At 38.0% G+C, this 17,501-nt stretch overlaps 1 protein-coding gene across 1 annotated transcript in view; it reads left to right on the top strand.

Annotated features, from left to right (window-relative positions):
- Positions 1–15,645, top strand: part of KIF23 (kinesin family member 23) — a 48,695-nt gene extending 33,050 nt beyond the window's left edge. Inside the window, exons 11-23 of the mRNA XM_081101531.1 lie at positions 3,978–4,057; positions 4,142–4,261; positions 4,505–4,631; positions 4,961–5,119; positions 5,950–6,107; positions 7,488–7,661; positions 7,921–8,100; positions 8,371–8,682; positions 11,837–12,067; positions 12,923–13,005; positions 13,205–13,283; positions 14,098–14,168; positions 15,123–15,645. Of these exons, the coding sequence (XP_080957657.1) occupies positions 3,978–4,057; positions 4,142–4,261; positions 4,505–4,631; positions 4,961–5,119; positions 5,950–6,107; positions 7,488–7,661; positions 7,921–8,100; positions 8,371–8,682; positions 11,837–12,067; positions 12,923–13,005; positions 13,205–13,283; positions 14,098–14,168; positions 15,123–15,138 (1,790 nt within the window). The 3' untranslated portion in view covers positions 15,139–15,645. The remainder of the gene's footprint in view (positions 1–3,977; positions 4,058–4,141; positions 4,262–4,504; positions 4,632–4,960; positions 5,120–5,949; positions 6,108–7,487; positions 7,662–7,920; positions 8,101–8,370; positions 8,683–11,836; positions 12,068–12,922; positions 13,006–13,204; positions 13,284–14,097; positions 14,169–15,122) is intronic.
- Positions 15,646–17,501: the final 1,856 nt, after the last annotated feature.

The following is a 17,501-nucleotide window of genomic DNA, read 5'->3' as shown; positions in this document are numbered from 1 at the left end:
CTTCTGGAGGGGGAGGGGGGGAATCTTTGAACACAAAAGCCAATTAAAAGGAACTCTGTGGGTGTTTTGTTTTTATTTTAATCTTTCATTTTGTGTAGCCGTTCAAGTTATGTTTTATGTTAGTAACATTTATGGAGTACCTACTGTGTGCCAGGAATTAACATAGATATATGGAATTGAGCCCTGCCCTAGAGAGCCCAGCCTCGTACAAGAGATAGGCAGATAAGGAGACCATTTCAGTAGAATGTAATGGAAGTGAGCACAAGTTACTGTGGGAGTACAGAGTAGAGCTGCCTCATCCAATCTGAGGAGGGAGATGGGGGTTGGAGGAAGAATTCATGGAGTTGACACTTAAGTTGAGGAGTGAGCTCTGTGAAAAAGGACAGGATTAAAGGCATCATCCCCGACAGAGGAGGTTGCTACTTGTAAACAGACCAGTCTTGAGAGAACCTGCAGGGTCAAGGCAACGGAAGTGGAGAGTGTGAGTGGTAAACTGACAAAGAGGCAGGAGAGCAGGCAGAGCAAGGTCATGAAGACCTTGTCTATCATATTAAAAAAATCTGAATTTTATCCTAAGGGAATAATGGTGGCTACCAGTTAGTTATTAAGGGACTGTTGTGTTTCATAGTATCTACTATGCATGTGCTTGACTTATTGATTCTTGGACTTTTCAGAATTGTATCAGCCATTTTTCAGTTGAGGAGGTTGGAAGAAGTAATTTCCACAAGATTAGAGCCTGGGTTCAAACTCTCAAAATTTGTGTCTTTCTACCATTGTACAGCCGCCCCATAAAGCCAATGAAGGATGCGTTTTTTTTAGAAAGGTCATTTTTCCAGTGGAGAGAATGAACTTACCAGGGGCAAACCTAGAGATGAAAAGCAGTTAGTTGCCTTTTACTATAATTCAGATGAGCAATCATATGACCTGGAGGCAAAAGTCAAACAAAACCCGAGAACTAGTTAGGAAGCACGTCCACCCGCTTGTGAAGAGTGACAAAGAGGAGGAGAGGAGCTTGGTTTGGGAGCAGTTTGAGATGCAGGTATGGGCAGTTCATGAATTTTGTGTTGGGTATGTTCAAATATTCCAAGTGGATGTGCCTAGTAATTAGATGCAGAAGCACATAGATTTGGAAGGAGAGAGATTTGACTTGAGACTGACATGTTTAGGTTTTGCCAAAAGAGAAATGATAGAAGCAATGGGGGAGATAAGATTATTCATGGGGAACAGAGAGGAACAAGCTGAGGGCAGAGCCTTGAATAAGCCCTTGATGATTCATTTAAAGAGCCTATGGAGCCTGGTCACTGTGGCTCAGTGGTTGAGTGTCGACTATGTGGTCACAGCTCGATTCCCGGTCAGCGCACATATCCGGGTTGAGAGCTCAATCCCCAGTGGGGGACATGCAGGAGGCAGGCAATCAATGATTCTCTCAGCATTGCTGTTTCTCTCTCTCTCTCTCTCCCTCTCCTTTTCCTCTCTGAAATCAATAAAAATATATTAAATTATAAATAAAGAGCCTATGAAGAACAAAGAAGGTGACTTAAGGGATTATGAAATAACTAAAAAAAATACACATTACATATGTGTATACAGTAGTCCCCTTATCTGTGTGGTTTTGCTTTCCCTGGTTTCAGTTACCCAAAGTCAACTGTAGTCTGAAATGTTAAATGGAAAATTCTAGAACTAGTTCATAACTTACAGTTTTGCACCGAGTAGCATTATGAAATCTTGCACTGTCCTGCCTGGGACCTGTCCACGTTGTATACACTGTCCACCTGTTAGTCACTTAGTAGCCATCTCAGCATAGACTGTCTGGTATCACAGTGCTTGTGTTCAAGAAACCTTTATTTAACAATGTCACATTTACATAACTTTTATTATAGTATATTTTTATTAGTTATTGTTGCTAATCCCCTACTGTGCTTAATTTACAAATTAAACTTTATCATAGATATGTATGTGTAGAGAAAAACATAGTATGTATAGGGTTTGGTACTATCAGTCATCCACTGGGGGTCTTGGTACGTATCACTTGTGGATATGGGGGGACTATTGTATAAGAAGATCAGGAATCTGGAATTCAGATAATAAGAAGGATTAACCTTGATGTGGAAAGAGTTGTAGTGGGATTGGGAACAAAGTAGAAACCTGGGATTTATTTGTTGGTGTTTTGTTTTTTGGTGTTTTTTTAAACCTAATGGTTCAGATGCTTAGAGGGAAGAAACAGGAGGGACTGTCATTGTTAATATGGATGAGGAACACAGGTTTAGGGAGTGAGAACTAGAAGAGAAGACAATTGTGGTTGGGGCATGTGACAGCCTCAGGTTCCCCAAGATGGTGTGGTTGTTTGGCTACATTATTGGTAAGGAGATAAAGATTTACTGGAGTTGAGGACAGGGCCTTCTGACTGCATGTGAGAGTGATTCTCCTCATAAATACTGAAATGACCAGGAGCTGGCATGTAGGAGGAACATTAGAAGGCAGCAGCAAGGAATTAGGAAAACGTTGCTGGCCTCCCTCTACTCACCATCCTTATCAATGTCAGGCTTTAGAAAACAAGCAACTTTTACTCAAAAAGTGCTGCAGGGGGAGAGCACTACCCTTACGGGAAAATAAGGATAAGGTTTCAGGGCTTTGTGCCATGGGTACAGGGTAAAGCCTGTGGACATTTTCCAGAATAATATCTAATAATAAAAGCGTAATGTGCTAATTAGACCGGACGTCCTCCTAGACAACTGTCCAGATGAAGCCAGAGCTGTGAGGGAAGCCCAGGTTCCTGGTGCCGGAGGGAAGCCGGCAGCCAGGGGAAGGAAGGCCTACTCTTGCACAAATTTCATGCATCGGGCCTCTGGTTTTTTTAATATATGGCATAAAATACATAGGATTATAAAGGAAACCAATTAGATTGAAATACTTAAAGTATTCTTAAAACATTTGTCATACAGTAATTTATGTGCTGCTTTAAGTAAAAACCCACCAGCAGGTCTAGTAACTACATACTTTCAAAGTAGTAATGAATATAAATATCATGAGATTAGCAATAACTGTTAAGTGCTATAAAAATAAAGAAGTAATTTATTTCCCATCAAGTATGCAGACTCCCTGAAGTGTATGCATGGACAATATGGACACCTGGCCATTAGGGAAAGAAATGAATGGATCGTTCTGTGAGAGCTTGAGGATTTAGGGAAATCTGTTAACAAATATGGGTTCCTGAGAGCACTGTGGTAGAAGAAAAGACATTGGGAGTTGGGGGTCAAGGAAGATAAATCATGAATCATGGAATATTATGAGGGTACAGATGAGCCATGTGTTTTGAGAGGGTGGCCAAGGATGAAAATATGGTTGAGTTAGTCAACCTTAATCAGAGTTCCAAAATAAACAAATTCTTACGTACTTTTGGGGTTTATGCAGGTGAGATCTCCTGTGCTATTGGAGGCTTGATTAATTTTTCAGACTTGTCTTTGTTCAGAAATCCAAACAAGAGTGGTTTCAAAAGTAACAAGTATGCCACCTAAAAATACTTGTTACTTTAAATGTAGAGGGACAAGGATTAGCTGGGTCCTAAGACATTTGACTTAGAAACAGGAGCCCCTCTTGGTGCAGGAGAGATTTCAGTGTTGATGGAGCCAACTGTAGCCTGAAATGGCCATGCTTTAAAGATAATATTTTATATGAGGACATTAAACAGCTACATCTAATATACTATTTCACGGAATTTAAGATTTGGAAGAAAATGGGTCATGAAGTGTAATGTTGCATTCATTGGAGAGTCCTTTTGATGAATCCCTGAAGGATGATATTTAACCTCTCCTGAAACACTGCTATTAAAATACTGCCAGACCATGCATGGACAGCTCTTTAAATTGAGCCACTAAAATCTGTTAATTCCATCTAATAGTTGTATGCAATAGGGATTTTATAGCCAAACAGACTACACTGTTTTTTTCAGATGTCTTCTGTGTATATTTTTCTGTTAGGTAACATTAACCAATCACTAATGACGCTAAGAACATGTATGGAAGTCCTGAGAGAGAACCAAATGTATGGAACTAACAAGGTAAGCAACAGCCTTTCATTTGTATAGTTTATTTGTGTGCCTTTTTTGCCTTACATGTTTATTTGGATTTGAATGTATTTATAGATGGTTCCATATCGAGATTCAAAGTTAACCCATCTGTTCAAGAACTACTTTGATGGGGAAGGAAAAGTACGCATGATCGTGTGTGTGAATCCAAAGGCTGAAGATTATGAAGAAAGCTTGGTAATTTTAATGTATTTATCTTATACAGTCTCAGGTTTCTACAGAGAAAACAACTCTCTGACAACTATCTGTGAAGAATGACATTTTGAACATTTAAAGAATTGGTGCAGAACCATCAGTTACAGAAATGAGCTGATGGTCAATTTAATATTGTTTCATAGTAATTTCTGAGGCAGGACTTGGATATGTTTATTTGTAAAAATAAGAACAAACAAAAACACTTCCATTTGTTTTGTGTTTTAGCAAGTCATGAGATTTGCAGAAGTGACCCAGGAAGTTGAAGTAGCAAGACCAGTAGACAAGGCAATATGTGGTTTAACACCTGGACGGCGATACAGGAACCACATTCGGGCAGGTCCAGTTGGAGATGGTATGTTTTGGAATCAGATTATTTGTCCACTGATTGGTCTGTCTTTTTAATCTATTTCACATAAGAAAACTGTTCATTTCTCTTACCCTAAAGCATCAAGTGCAAAAAGAAATCGGAACCAGTAGTATATAAATGAGACTTCTTTTGTTACATATGATTAACTCATATTTTTAAACTTTTCCTGGTTTTCTTTTTACAGCTAAAAGTATGATTATGACAACTCAAGAAATACAGTTAATTGGACTGGAGCTCTAATCAGTGTTAAACTTGTGTAAATAAGTTCTTTCTCTGCTGTGTAACTTTAAAATTTTTTTTATAATTCAATACAGAACTGTTGGTTACAGAAGTGGTCTTACAGAGTTTTCCACCCTTGCCGTCCTGCGAGATTTTGGATATCAATGATGAGCAGACTCTCCCCAGGCTTATTGAAACATTAGAGAAACGCCATCAGCTACGACAAATGATGATGGATGAGTTCACCAAACAATGTAAGGCCAAAACCTTTTACAATCATTTTAACTCTAGAAATTTGCAATGAATCTGAGTTTTGTAGTGGGGTGGATTTTTAAGAAAGGATTATTTTGTCTCTCTTTGCACTTGTAGTGAGTGCTCAAGGCATTGTTTAATTAGACTGACAAGGAACTTTTCCCATGGCTTTTTTTTTTTTTTTTTGTATTCAAAGAAAGTAAAGCAAACGAAAAAAGTTGGTGTGTATTGTCTCCCATTTTAAAACTAACAAGTGATGTACACAAAGGAATAATAGCTACTTGTAGTTCCTACTTATTTGCAAGGCACTTTATAACTGTACCTTTGGGCAGATTATTTAATCCTCTCTTTCTTAGTTCCCTGTCCACAAAATGGGGATTGTAATTGTTCTACTTCAGAGGGTTGTTGTGAGATAATTTATAAAAATCATGTAGAAGAGTGAACAGCCTGGTACATAGTTAATGCTCAGTGATACATCTATTTCTAGCACCATCATCAATTCATTTTCATCTTCACCAAAAAAAAAAAAAAAAAGTATGAGATAAGTGGTATTTAAATTCCCACTTTGAAATGAGGAAATGTGCTCAGATAAATAACTTGCCCAAGTTACATATCTAGTAAGTGGTGACTAGAGATTCGATTTGGATCTAACTGTTCCTAGGATGAATCTATTATTTCTGGTTTTGTATTTGTTGTTTTAAAGCCAATTATTTACCCATAAGGATTGGGATGTCATAGTGCAAAATGAAAGACTATAGTATTGGCTAAAAAAGTTGAGTGCGTTTGTTATTTTGGAATTGGAATAAACAAAACCTGCATGCTTTTGTTTCAGCTCTTACTTTTAAAGGTATGTTGCAAGAATTTGACAAGGGTGTTTCAAATAAAGAAAACTCCATTCAAGGAAAACTGAATGAAAAAGAAAAGGTGATCTCAGGACAAAAAATGGAAATAGAACGACTGGAGAAAAAAACCAAAACTTTAGAATATAAGGTTGGTTTTGACAATATTAGAATGGGTATTTACTACTGTTCTCTGACTTAATCCTTATGCTCTCCAGGTCTATAAATACTGCTAAGAGTTATCACTTAGTTATTTGCTAATCTTCAACCTACCACCCCCCAAAAAGAGGAAATGTGAGTGAAAAGCATAAAAGGGATGTTACGCTCTTTAATTTTATGAGTTAGATGTTAACAGTTGAAGATGTTCTTTGGCCCAATCAAATAAGCTTTATAAAGGGCTTTCTAGAGCTTAGCTTTGATTATAGCTTGGTTTTCTAACTTATTACTAGACAATATATGTTTGTTCACTCATTTATAGAGAATCATTTGGGGGGAACACTCATTTTAGAGAGAAATTAATCTCAACCAAAATAACCTTAAAAATAAAATTTTAGGTTCTGGCCGAGTGGTTCAGTTGGTTGGAGTGTAGTCCCATACACCAAAAGGTGGCAGGTTTGATCCTGGTCATGGGGCATACAGAGGCAACCAAGCGATGTCCCTCCCTCGCTCCCTCCCTCCCTTCTGCCCTCTTTCTTCCCTTTGTCTCTTTTTAAAATTCAATGGAAACATATCCCCTGGTAAGAATTTTTTTAAAATAATAATGAAATAAATTTTAAAAAATTTTAGGCCTGGCGCTCTCCCTCTCTGGAGAACGATGGCTCCCACCCTTCTCCCCCCGCCCCGTGACCTTTACCTTTGTCTTTCCTAAGCTCCAAGGGTCCCTTTTATCTAACTTATTTTTTTCCACTGCTCACTTCTACCTCTGTGACTTTCTAAATAAACTGTCTTATTGTTTGAGTGTTGGCTCTGAATTCTTTCTTAGCCAGAACTCTACTGAGGTTGCTGAACCAAGGTCCATTCTGACTCCACCTTCATACAACACACCTCAGTATAATACATGGTGCCCTTCTTGCTGCCAACATAGTAGTCAGCTGTGCGGAGACCCTGGGCCTGAGGTAGTGCTGGATATAGAAAAAGCAGCATCTTCCTCCAACATTGACCAGCCTCCACTAGCACAGGCCCAGTGACTAGACTTAGGGCCAAACCAAGCAGCAGTCCAGTGTCTGGGAATTCGGACTGTTAGGATGACCTGGCTGATAAGAAGAATGAAAAAATATTAGGCCTGATTTTAGGGGAAAATAATTTTTACATTAAATCATTTATAACTTCATCTTTCAGTGTGAGGAACATGTTTAAAAAGTTGTCATTTCTAGGAATTAAGGTAGTAAATTCAGGTGAAATTTTAGAGGAAAATGCTTTATCCATGATTTTTTCTTTCCACAATTCTGCTTGCCATAAACAAATTATAAAAGATTGTTTTAGAGCTATATATTTACATACCAATTATTGAACATAACGGTCTGCCTTCCAGATTGAAATTTTAGAGAAAACAACTACTATCTATGAAGAAGATAAGCGCAATCTGCAACAGGAACTTGAGGCCCAGAATCAGAAACTTCAGCAACAGTTTTCTGACAAACGCAGGCTAGAAGCCAGGTTGCAAGGCATGGTGACGGAAACAACAATGAAGTGGGAGAAAGAATGCGTGAGTGTCATCCCTCTGCTATCGCAGAGACGGGTGACTTATTTCAAATTGTAGTGTTTTGAATGACTACCTGGGTTAGGGTTTTGGTGGTGGTGGCAGTAGTTGCCTATTCAGTTCATTCCTTTCTCTGCCCTTGAAATTCATTAACATGAAGTGTAGTTACCTCAGGAAGAACTGGAGCACTATAGTTTGTATGACAGGGTTTCAGTCATCTGGCGGACGTGTAGAGTGTACATATATTACCACTGATAATCCACAGGAGCGTCGAGTAGCAGCTAAACAACTGGAGATGCAAAATAAGCTCTGGGTGAAAGATGAGAAACTGAAACAACTGAAGGCTATTGTTACTGAACCCAAAACTGAAAAGCCAGAGAGACCCTCTCGGGAGCGGGATCGAGAAAAAGCTGCTCCAAGATCTGTTTCTCCATCGCCAGTACCTGTAAGTTATTTGTAGTTGTGTAGTAACTTAGGGATAGGTTAGGTGACTTGTTTTTATGAGAATCAGTTTTTTGTTTTATATTACTTACATTTCTCAGACATCTATTTAATTGTTTTTAATCTAGTATAAACACAAATTTAGTATAAAAATGTAGTAATTTAGTACAAATAAATTATAACGTTACCTTCATGTGTTAAATTATAGAAAAGTAATGAATTCTTTCTCTCAGTTTTTCAGTCTTGCTCATTAATTTCTTTTCAATTTTTTTAGCTTTCTGGTAACTCTATTGCTCAGATTTCCAACGGCCAGCAACTCATGAGCCAGCCACATCTACATAGGCGCTCTAACTCTTGCAGCAGCATCTCTGTAGCTTCCTGTATTTCGGAATGGGAGCAGAAAATTCCTTCGTACAACACACCTCCCAATGTCACATCCATTGCAAGGCGTAGGCAGCAGGAGCCAGGACAAAGTAAAACTTGTATCGTGTCAGACAGAAGGCGAGGGATGTACTGGACTGAAGGCAGGGAGTTGGTTCCTACATTCAGAAATGAGATAGAAGTAGAAGAGGATCAATGCTACAGGGTTAGTGCCAGTGTCATTTTAAAGCATTATAGCAATAGAATTTAATCTTGTGTTTTTATACCTTGGTTCAGAAAATTCGACAGAAAGGTGGGTGAGGTCCATTATAAACAAGGTCTAATTTTTATATTAATTTGAAAGATAAAATCATCCCAAAATTGAGGCCTAGCTCTTGAGCTGAAAAAGCCTGGCCCATGTGGTTCAATTGGTTGAGCATCATCCCATGCACCACTAACTAGGTCACTGGTTTCATTACTGGTAAGAGCACACACAGTTTTCAAGCTCAATCCCCTGTAGGGGGCATGCTGGAGACAGCCAGTCAATGTTTTTCTCTTTCCCTCTCCCTTCCTCTATGAAATCAATAAAAACAAAGAAAAAAAGATTTTAAAATAATAATTAAAAAACACATTTTTTTAAAGTGCCTGTGTTCAGTGAACACGGTCAGTAGGGCACATGCCGGAGTAATCTGTGCTTTTTAGTTGCATAAGCTAATAAGCATGTGAATATGAGTGTCATAGCACATTTTCTGATTTTTTTTTTTTTTAATATTTTCTTGTTGATTTCAAAGAGGGAGAGAGAGAAACCCCTATGATGAGAGAGTCATTGATTGGCTGCCTCCTGCATGCCCCCTACTTGGGATCGAGCCCGAAATCTGGGCATGTATCCTGACGGGGAATACAACCATGACCTGGTTCATGGGTTGATGCTCAACCACTGACCCACACCAGCCGGGCTCCAAATTTTTTTTCTTATGGCTTCTTCCCAAGTTAGGTTTTTTGCTGCTTTTGAACTTTTATTTTTTTAACTTTTACTTTTTAAAACTATCTTTCCAACTTTTATTTTGAAAAACTTCAAACTCAAAAGAATGGTACAGTATCTTTTTTTCCCCTTACCTACATGTACCAATCGTTACTTTACATAGATATGTAAACATTTTTTTCCTTGAACCTTTGAAAGTAGTCAGACTTCATGATACTTCATCCCTAAGAATAAGGACTAATTCTTTATAACCATAATCTTTATCACACTACAGAACGGTAATATTAGCTCTGAGTAAACGTCCTCTGACATATGGTTCATGTTTACATTTCCCCAGTTGTCCCAGGAATGGCTTTCCTGTTTTCCATGCATGATTCTATCAAGGTGAATGCTTTGCATGTGGTTGTTATGTTTCTTTAATCTCTTTTAATATATAGTCCTCTGCTCTTTTTTTTATTTTCATGACATGGACTATTTTGAAAAGTCCAGGCCAGTTATTTTATAACTACTGAAGGTTTGCATGCCTAATAAATTGCTTTTAATCTCAAGACCTTTATTTCAATTTACAAGGGCTCTGCCTCAATCAAGGGTGTTTAAATAAATCCACATTTATATTTTCTTCTTAAGGATTAAGGTAAAGTTTCTCCCTAAATCTGAATAAATGAACCAAGTTACTAGTGTGAACTTACATTTAGTAAAATCTTAATATATAGCTCTCTTAAATTTTTTCTTCTAAACAAATTAATCTTATAGTAACTATTTGCCTTTGATTTTTTTTTTTTTTTAAGTCTCTTAAGTTCTGTGCTTTGCAGATACCGCTTTAAACCTTTTTAGGGAGCAAATGATGGGGACTGGTCTTTCTGATCAACTCTAGTAAATCCCCTTTATTTCATGAAAGCTTATGGACAAAACTACTCATGGTTTGCTTATGCCTAGTCAACATTAATTTAACACCTAATTTGGCTAGGAGATATTTAAGAGGATTTACTAGAGATACTTGAACTTATCACTTGAAATCAAAATCTCTTAAGAAGTGCAGCAGAAAAGTTTAGGCTAGTATCTATGCATTTAGGTTTGTTGGTCAAAAATTATGTCCTATAGGTTGAAATTATACTTCAGTAAGGATGAAATTTTAAATATCATTTATTTCATAAACTGTAGTAGATTGTTAAGGTCTGTCATCTTTCTGAAGCTTGTTTCAGAATACATTTATTACTGAATGTGCTCAAGAAAACTATCACTTTTGCTAAATGTAGATCATGAGAGCCAGACTATCTAAGAATGGAAAGTTTCCTGCTTGCTGTGAAGCTTGGCGATCTTCTGGGACAAACTATATTGGCCGTGTTTTATACTGTCATGATATAGCACTAGTGCTTCATTTGTTCTAATTATATAGGGAAAATACTTTAGTGCTCTAGATATGCATTTTGAAATTGGAGTCTTCATACTTGACTAGCTTGGAAGGATTTGGCCTGTGGCACACGGTTTCATTTGCTTTCAGTTTTACAAACAAACAATTGGCAAATTACCAAAGATAACTCATTGTTTCAAACTATTAACTATGTCTTATAGGATGTTTTCTCAGATTGAATATGCTAAATTTAGCTTTTCCAAACTTACATGACATTTGACTTGGAAGCAAATAGTTTTTCATTATATGATAGAGAATGGTTTGACATTATATTATTTATCTGGTTCTTGGAACTATTTATGAAACGTTTGGGGGTTGGGGATATGTTATAGCCATTGTTGTATTTGACCTTTTTTAATGAACTTCCGTTTAGAGATTTTAAAATTTCAGAAAATACTCAGAAGTACTTTATTTACATTCATTTGCTTATTTTATACATGGGGTTCTTAATTTTACCTTATGTTCTTTAGCGTTTTGTATTATACAGGCCAATCAGCTTTTATTTTTTTTGTCTTTGTATAAGGCATGTTTTCTCTTTTATTTAGAGATCTATGAAATGTTTAGGCTTTTATTGATATTATTATTGAAGCTTTTAACATAGTTGTGGGCCTAATAGATTACCTCACAATAACAAGCACAAATACTGGGTTTTGATTAAGAATATGAAATGATTTTGTCTTGAATACTACCTACACAGGGAAGACTAACAGCGTTACCAGAATTTTTCCTTCCGTTCTTTGTTGAAAGGGAAGTTCCTGGTAGAATGTATAATATACAAGCTGGTGTTAAAAGATGCTTGTTGGTTTTGTGTTTAAATTCAAAGAGGACATTTAAAGCATTTGAATAACATATTTAGCTTTTGAAAAAGTTCATGCATTTGTTTTAAATTGTCAGCGACTAATGTAGCCAAACCTGCTGCACTTCTAATAATAACCTTAAATTAATTCTGGGTTATGCTTGTTTCTTGATTCCTTTCAACTTGATCAGAACGCACCACCACTTCGTCTCCGACACAGACGATCACGCTCTGCAGGAGACAGATGGGTAGATCATAAGCCTGCCTCTAACGTGCAAACTGCAACAGTCATGCAGCCACATGTCCCTCATGCCATCACAGTGTCTGTTGCAAATGAAAAGGCACTAGCTAAGTGTGAGAAGTACATGCTGACCCACCAAGAACTAGCCTCCGATGGGGAGATTGAAACTAAACTAATTAAGGTAAAAACAAATTTGTACAGGAGAAAAAAAGTCAACAAAAATCCATTTGTCCTTCCATTCCTTCGATGATACACAGGCAGTGTCTGTCCACTGGGACATAAACGGGTATATGATATAATCTCTGTTACAAAACTAAAGTAACTGCTTAGGGTTTGAATCTGTTAAACCAGGACTAAATTTGCTTTCTATTTAATGAAGTTTAGATTCTCAGGTTTGTTAGAGGAATGCCAGATTTATTATGTACTTTTAATTAATGTGTACTTTAACCCCTACTTGAAAAGTAAACCTAAACAAAGAACTACCTTTGCTTCCTGTCAGTTCAAGATAAAAAGCCCACATTAAAATTTGACCTATCAAAATTACTTAGTATTGAGCTACCCAAAGCCCTTTCTTGTCTGTCTATAGAAGAATTTCCCCCTGAACGTAGAGTCAATGAATTATCAGGGAAGATGAAAAAAAAGTTTTAAATTTCAAATTCAATTTAGAGGATGGTTCTTATTATAACTATAGTTTCAAATAAGACAGTTATTTGAATATGAAGGGGATGGCACACCCAGAGAGGAAAGTATAATGCCTTAGAACATTCAGAAATTTCTTGATCCTAAGCATAGTTTTTATAAGTTGAATGAAAAGGAATAATATTTTCTGCAATTAAGAATGTTACTGATTATATCACATTGGACCTCTTGTTTAGTGAGAGAGCTGTACTCAAATTTCTGAAGTATTTTAATGTACAGGCCCACCAGTCCCAAGCACCATCTGGTTTTGTGATTGCAGTATCAGTTTAAAGTATATCTGTATGCTTATCATTTGAATGTATGAAAGTGTAATGATGACTTTTTTTCTTGGCTCTAGGGTGATGTTTATAAAACAAGGGGTGGTGGACAAGCTGTTCAGTTTACTGATATTGAGACTTTGAAACAAGAATCACCGACTGGGTGAGTTAGCATCCAATGTGTCCCTTAGAGGACTGTCGTTTTCTTAGCTGCTCATTCTCCAGGAACAGACTAGCCTGTAAAAGTGTATTCTGTTCTTGTTCTCTGAAGAACTGTAGTGATATTTCCCCTATTTCTAATGTTTTGTGTTGTTAGATATACAACAGAAATAATTGTTGCATCATGTTTCCCCTTTCTCCAGTCGAAAACGAAGATCTTCCACAGTAGCACCTGCCCAACCAGATGGTGCAGAGTCTGAATGGACCGATGTAGAAACCAGGGTATGGGTAAAACTTAAATACTTGTCTGCTTAATAAAAATTAGGGGTGTCATATTTTAAGCCTCACAGCTGTAGCTTTTCATGCTCTTTGGAGTAGCTGAGGTCTGATCTCACATTGCCAGTGCAGCCCTGTCTTGAACCATAAATATATAGGTCATATAATAATGTTGAAGTTGCATCTTATTTATTGGTCATGTCGCATAATAAGGTTGTGTCTGTTTGGTTAATTCTTGGTACCAGAAATCCTATACATGTGTAGGCACCTGATTTTTTTAAAAAGTCACATTGGAGCAAAAAGGGTAGATAATTACTACTATTATATATTTTTTTGTAAATCAATCAAAAGTATATACCCTTTTTTTTTGTCAGATAGGCAAAGGTATTTTTGGTATTGCTGCAGAATTTTAGTAATTAGCTTGTGTGCCACGAGATGAAAAAGGTTGAAAATTGCTGCCCTAGGATAACAAGAATTCACTTCAGATGGATGGGAATCTCTGAAGCAGAACTTTGCTGTGGAACTGTTGTTCCTAAGAAGAGACTCATATGGGAAGGGGGGGGGGGGGGGGGCAGGCAAGCTGTAGCCACTAATTTCTCGAGGAAAATTACTTGGATGATCTCTAAAGACCATTCCAGATCACAGTCTTTGTGGCCTATGTGAAATAAGCTGCAAGTATCTGACTGGTATTTTAACAGGTACCTGTGCTGAACTAGAAAAGCAAGGTGGATTTCAGCTTGATGGAACTTATCTAAACAGAATTGTGTTTTATAGACTCTGAGGGAACTGATCTTTTCCTCTTCTGTCATTTTCCTATCAGTGCTCTGTGGCTGTAGAGATGAGAGCAGGGTCTCAGCTGGGACCTGGATATCAGCATCATGCACAACCCAAGTGAGTATGGGTAATTGGGCCCTGTATGTTTTCCAACACCACCCTTCTCCCTACCATCCACTTCTTTTCAGAGGACATAAGTGGCTTTTGCTTACTTACCCCTTGGCGTACCTGGGCCCTACTGGCAGACTGCAGCAGGCAGCAACAGGGCTGAGGACCTTGCAGGGCTTGATAAGAGCAATTAGAGCTGCAAGAACAGAAGGAGATGGAAGATTGGCTCACTCTTGTTCATATTCTGCCAATGGTCAAAGCTTTCAGAGGCTGAACTGAGATCACCTATAAGGAAGGGAGGTTAAAGGCTTTTGTCAGGGATGATAGCTCTTCCTGTAATTCATTCTTTCCTAATGTGCCTCTTGGTCTTGTTACAGCAATTAAGTGTTCACTAAAGTAAAACAATGGTGAAATTTATAGGTTTGGAAAGGAATCATACTTTCCCTCTTCTATTAAACACATATCCAAGAGTCTTGGATGATCTCTAAAGACCATTCCAGATCACAGTCTTTTTCCATATTAGTAAAACTCCTCCTTTTCAAATATCTACTTAAATAAGTCCACGTGTTCATATTTAACACATGTATTCCTTAGGCAATATATAAAATCGCTGTAACAGGATAAAGATGGAAAGATGTCCTGTTTTTTAAGTTTAATACTAGATAAGCATAGTTGGTAACGGTTATTTGCTTTCTCAGAAGGACTTGAATATTTCCCATGATAAAACCAGGAATTATCTGTTCTTATTATTCTTTATTGTTAAAAGTATTACATAAGACTCCTTTTTCTCCCATTGACCTCGTCCCAGCTGTCCCCACCCCCCAGTCTGTCCATTGGTTATGCTCATATACATGCATGCAAGTCCTTTGGCTGAATTATCTTAGAGCTCTCCTAGAGATTAAACTGCCCCGAATGTGAAATTGATAGCAAAATTCAACACTAAATGCTGTTTTTGCATTTTAGGCGCAAGAAGCCATGAACTAATGTCTCGGTAACGAAAGAACATTTTCATTGTGTTTGGTGATTTTTCCAAAACCATGCTGGGAGAAGTCCAGCTTTGTTGACTCTCACAGACCTCAGATACATTATGCACTGGCCTAGATCAAAGATTTCCCAAAGATATCTAGGATTCAACAAACTTTTTATATTATACGCCTTGCCATATTTAATATTAACAGCAAAGAGAGACCCTCTTTTCTCATTGCCGTATGGACCTTTTTAATAATGATATTTTTTTGTATATTTCTTGTATACTCATAAACTAATCCGTGCAAGTGTTTGTCTTGAGTGATTAAGGAAGAAGATATATAGATCACACTTTCTTTTATATTGTGACTTTTCCAGCTCTTGCCTGAATATTTCTTAAGGTTTTATAAACAAAACAAATGCTGCTACTGATTAGCTGCAAAAATGCACTTTAGACATATTGGACAATTCAAACTTTCAAAATAAAGATATCAGTGACTGGCTCTGGCCATTGTGGCTCAGTTGGTTGAAGCGTCATCCCATATACCAAAAGGTGTGGGTTTGATTCCCAGTCAGGGTACACACCCAGGTTGCGGATTCAATCCTTGGTCAGGGAGTATGCGGGAGGCAACCTCTCAATGTTTCTCTCTCTTCCTCTCTCTAGAGTCAATTTTTTTAAAAAGTTTTCTTAAAAATCTTGAAGGAAAATGCCTTTTTAAAAAAATGGCAGTGACTGGCCAATACTAAAACCATTTTAAGAACTTATTTTGTATGTACATATTTACTTTCTTTTTTTTTTTTTTAATATATATTTTATTGATTCTTTACAGAGAGGAAGGGAGAGGGACAGAGAGTTAGAAACATCGATGAGAGAGAAACATCGACCAGCTGCCTCCTGCACACCCCCCACTGGGGATGTGCCTGCAACCAAGGTACATGCCCTTGACCGGAATCGAACCTGGGACCTTTCAGTCCGCAGGCAGATGCTCTATCCACTGAGCCAAACCGGTTTGGCCATATTTACTTTCTGCTACTTACATATGCCAAAAGAATTGAAATAAAAAGCACTAAGAAATGCAAAGTTGTGTGCCCTGCCCAGGCCGGTGTGACTGAGTTGGTTGAGCATCATCCCATGCACCAAAAGGGTTACTGGCTCAATTCCCGTCAGGGCACATGCCCAGACTGGAGGCTCAATCCCTGATGGGGAGGCATGTAGGAGGCAGTCGATTGATGTTTCTCTCTCCCTTCCTCTCTAAAATCAATAAAGACATTTAAATAAAAAAACTATACAAAGTTGTGTGATAGTCATAATACATATTTCCAGGATCTACCATTGTGCCTTACATTTAGTTGGTCTCATTTGTGGAATGGATTTAAAAGTCTAGCCCTAGCCAGTTTGGCTCAGTGGATAGAGTGTTGGCCTGCAGATAGAAGGGTTCTGGGTTCGATTCCAGTCAAGGGCACATACCTTGGTTGCAGGCTCCTCCCTGGCCCAGGCTCTGGTCGGGAGAGTCCAGGAGGCAACCAATCAATGTATTTCTCTCACATCGATATTTCTGTCTTTCCACTCTAAAAATCCATGGAAAAATATCCTCCCCCAGCTGGTTAGGCTCACTGGATAGAGCATCAGCCTGCAGAATGAAGGGTCCCAGGTTCAATTCCAGCCAAGGGCACATGCCCAGTTGTGGGTTCAATCCCCAGTAGCGGGTGTGCAGGAGGCAGCAAATCAATGATTCTTGTCGTTGATGTTTCTATCTCCCTCTCACTTCCTCTCTAAAATCAATAAAATATATTTTTTTAAAAAGTCCTCAGGTAAAGATAACCAAAATAAAAGGGGGGCGGGGGGGGGGGGGGGGGAGGAGCCCTACAGAAGACCTGAAAATACACCTCTCCCAAGAAGACATACAGCCAATAGATAGATATAAGATGTTCAACCTCACTGGCAATTAGGGAAATGCAAATTAAAACTACAATGAGTAGTTTTACACCTGTTAGAGTGGCCATTATCAACAAGATAAGTGGTGGAAGGGTGGGAAAAAGGGAACCTTCATTCACTGCTGGTAGGAATGTAAAATGGTACAGCCACTATGGAAAGCAGTCTGGTTATTCCTCAAAAAATTAAGAATTGAGCTACCAAATGACCCAGCAACCCCACTCCTGGGTAACCGAAAAACTCGAACTCGCTTATTCGCAAAGATATACACACCCCTATGTTCATTGCAGCATTATTCACGGTGGCCAAGACATGGAAACAACCAAAGTGTTATTCGATAGAGGACTAGGTAAAGATGTGATATGTATATGCAATGGAATACTACTCAGTCATAAGAAAGGATGAATTTTTGACAACATGGATGGATCTTGAGAACACTATGC

The sequence above is a fragment of the Myotis nattereri genome, assembly GCF_964212035.1.
Source record: "Myotis nattereri genome assembly, chromosome: 1".
Classification (NCBI taxonomy): Eukaryota; Metazoa; Chordata; class Mammalia; order Chiroptera; family Vespertilionidae; genus Myotis; species Myotis nattereri.
Note: the sequence above shows the minus strand (reverse complement) of the source record. Positions and strands in the feature narration are given on the sequence as shown.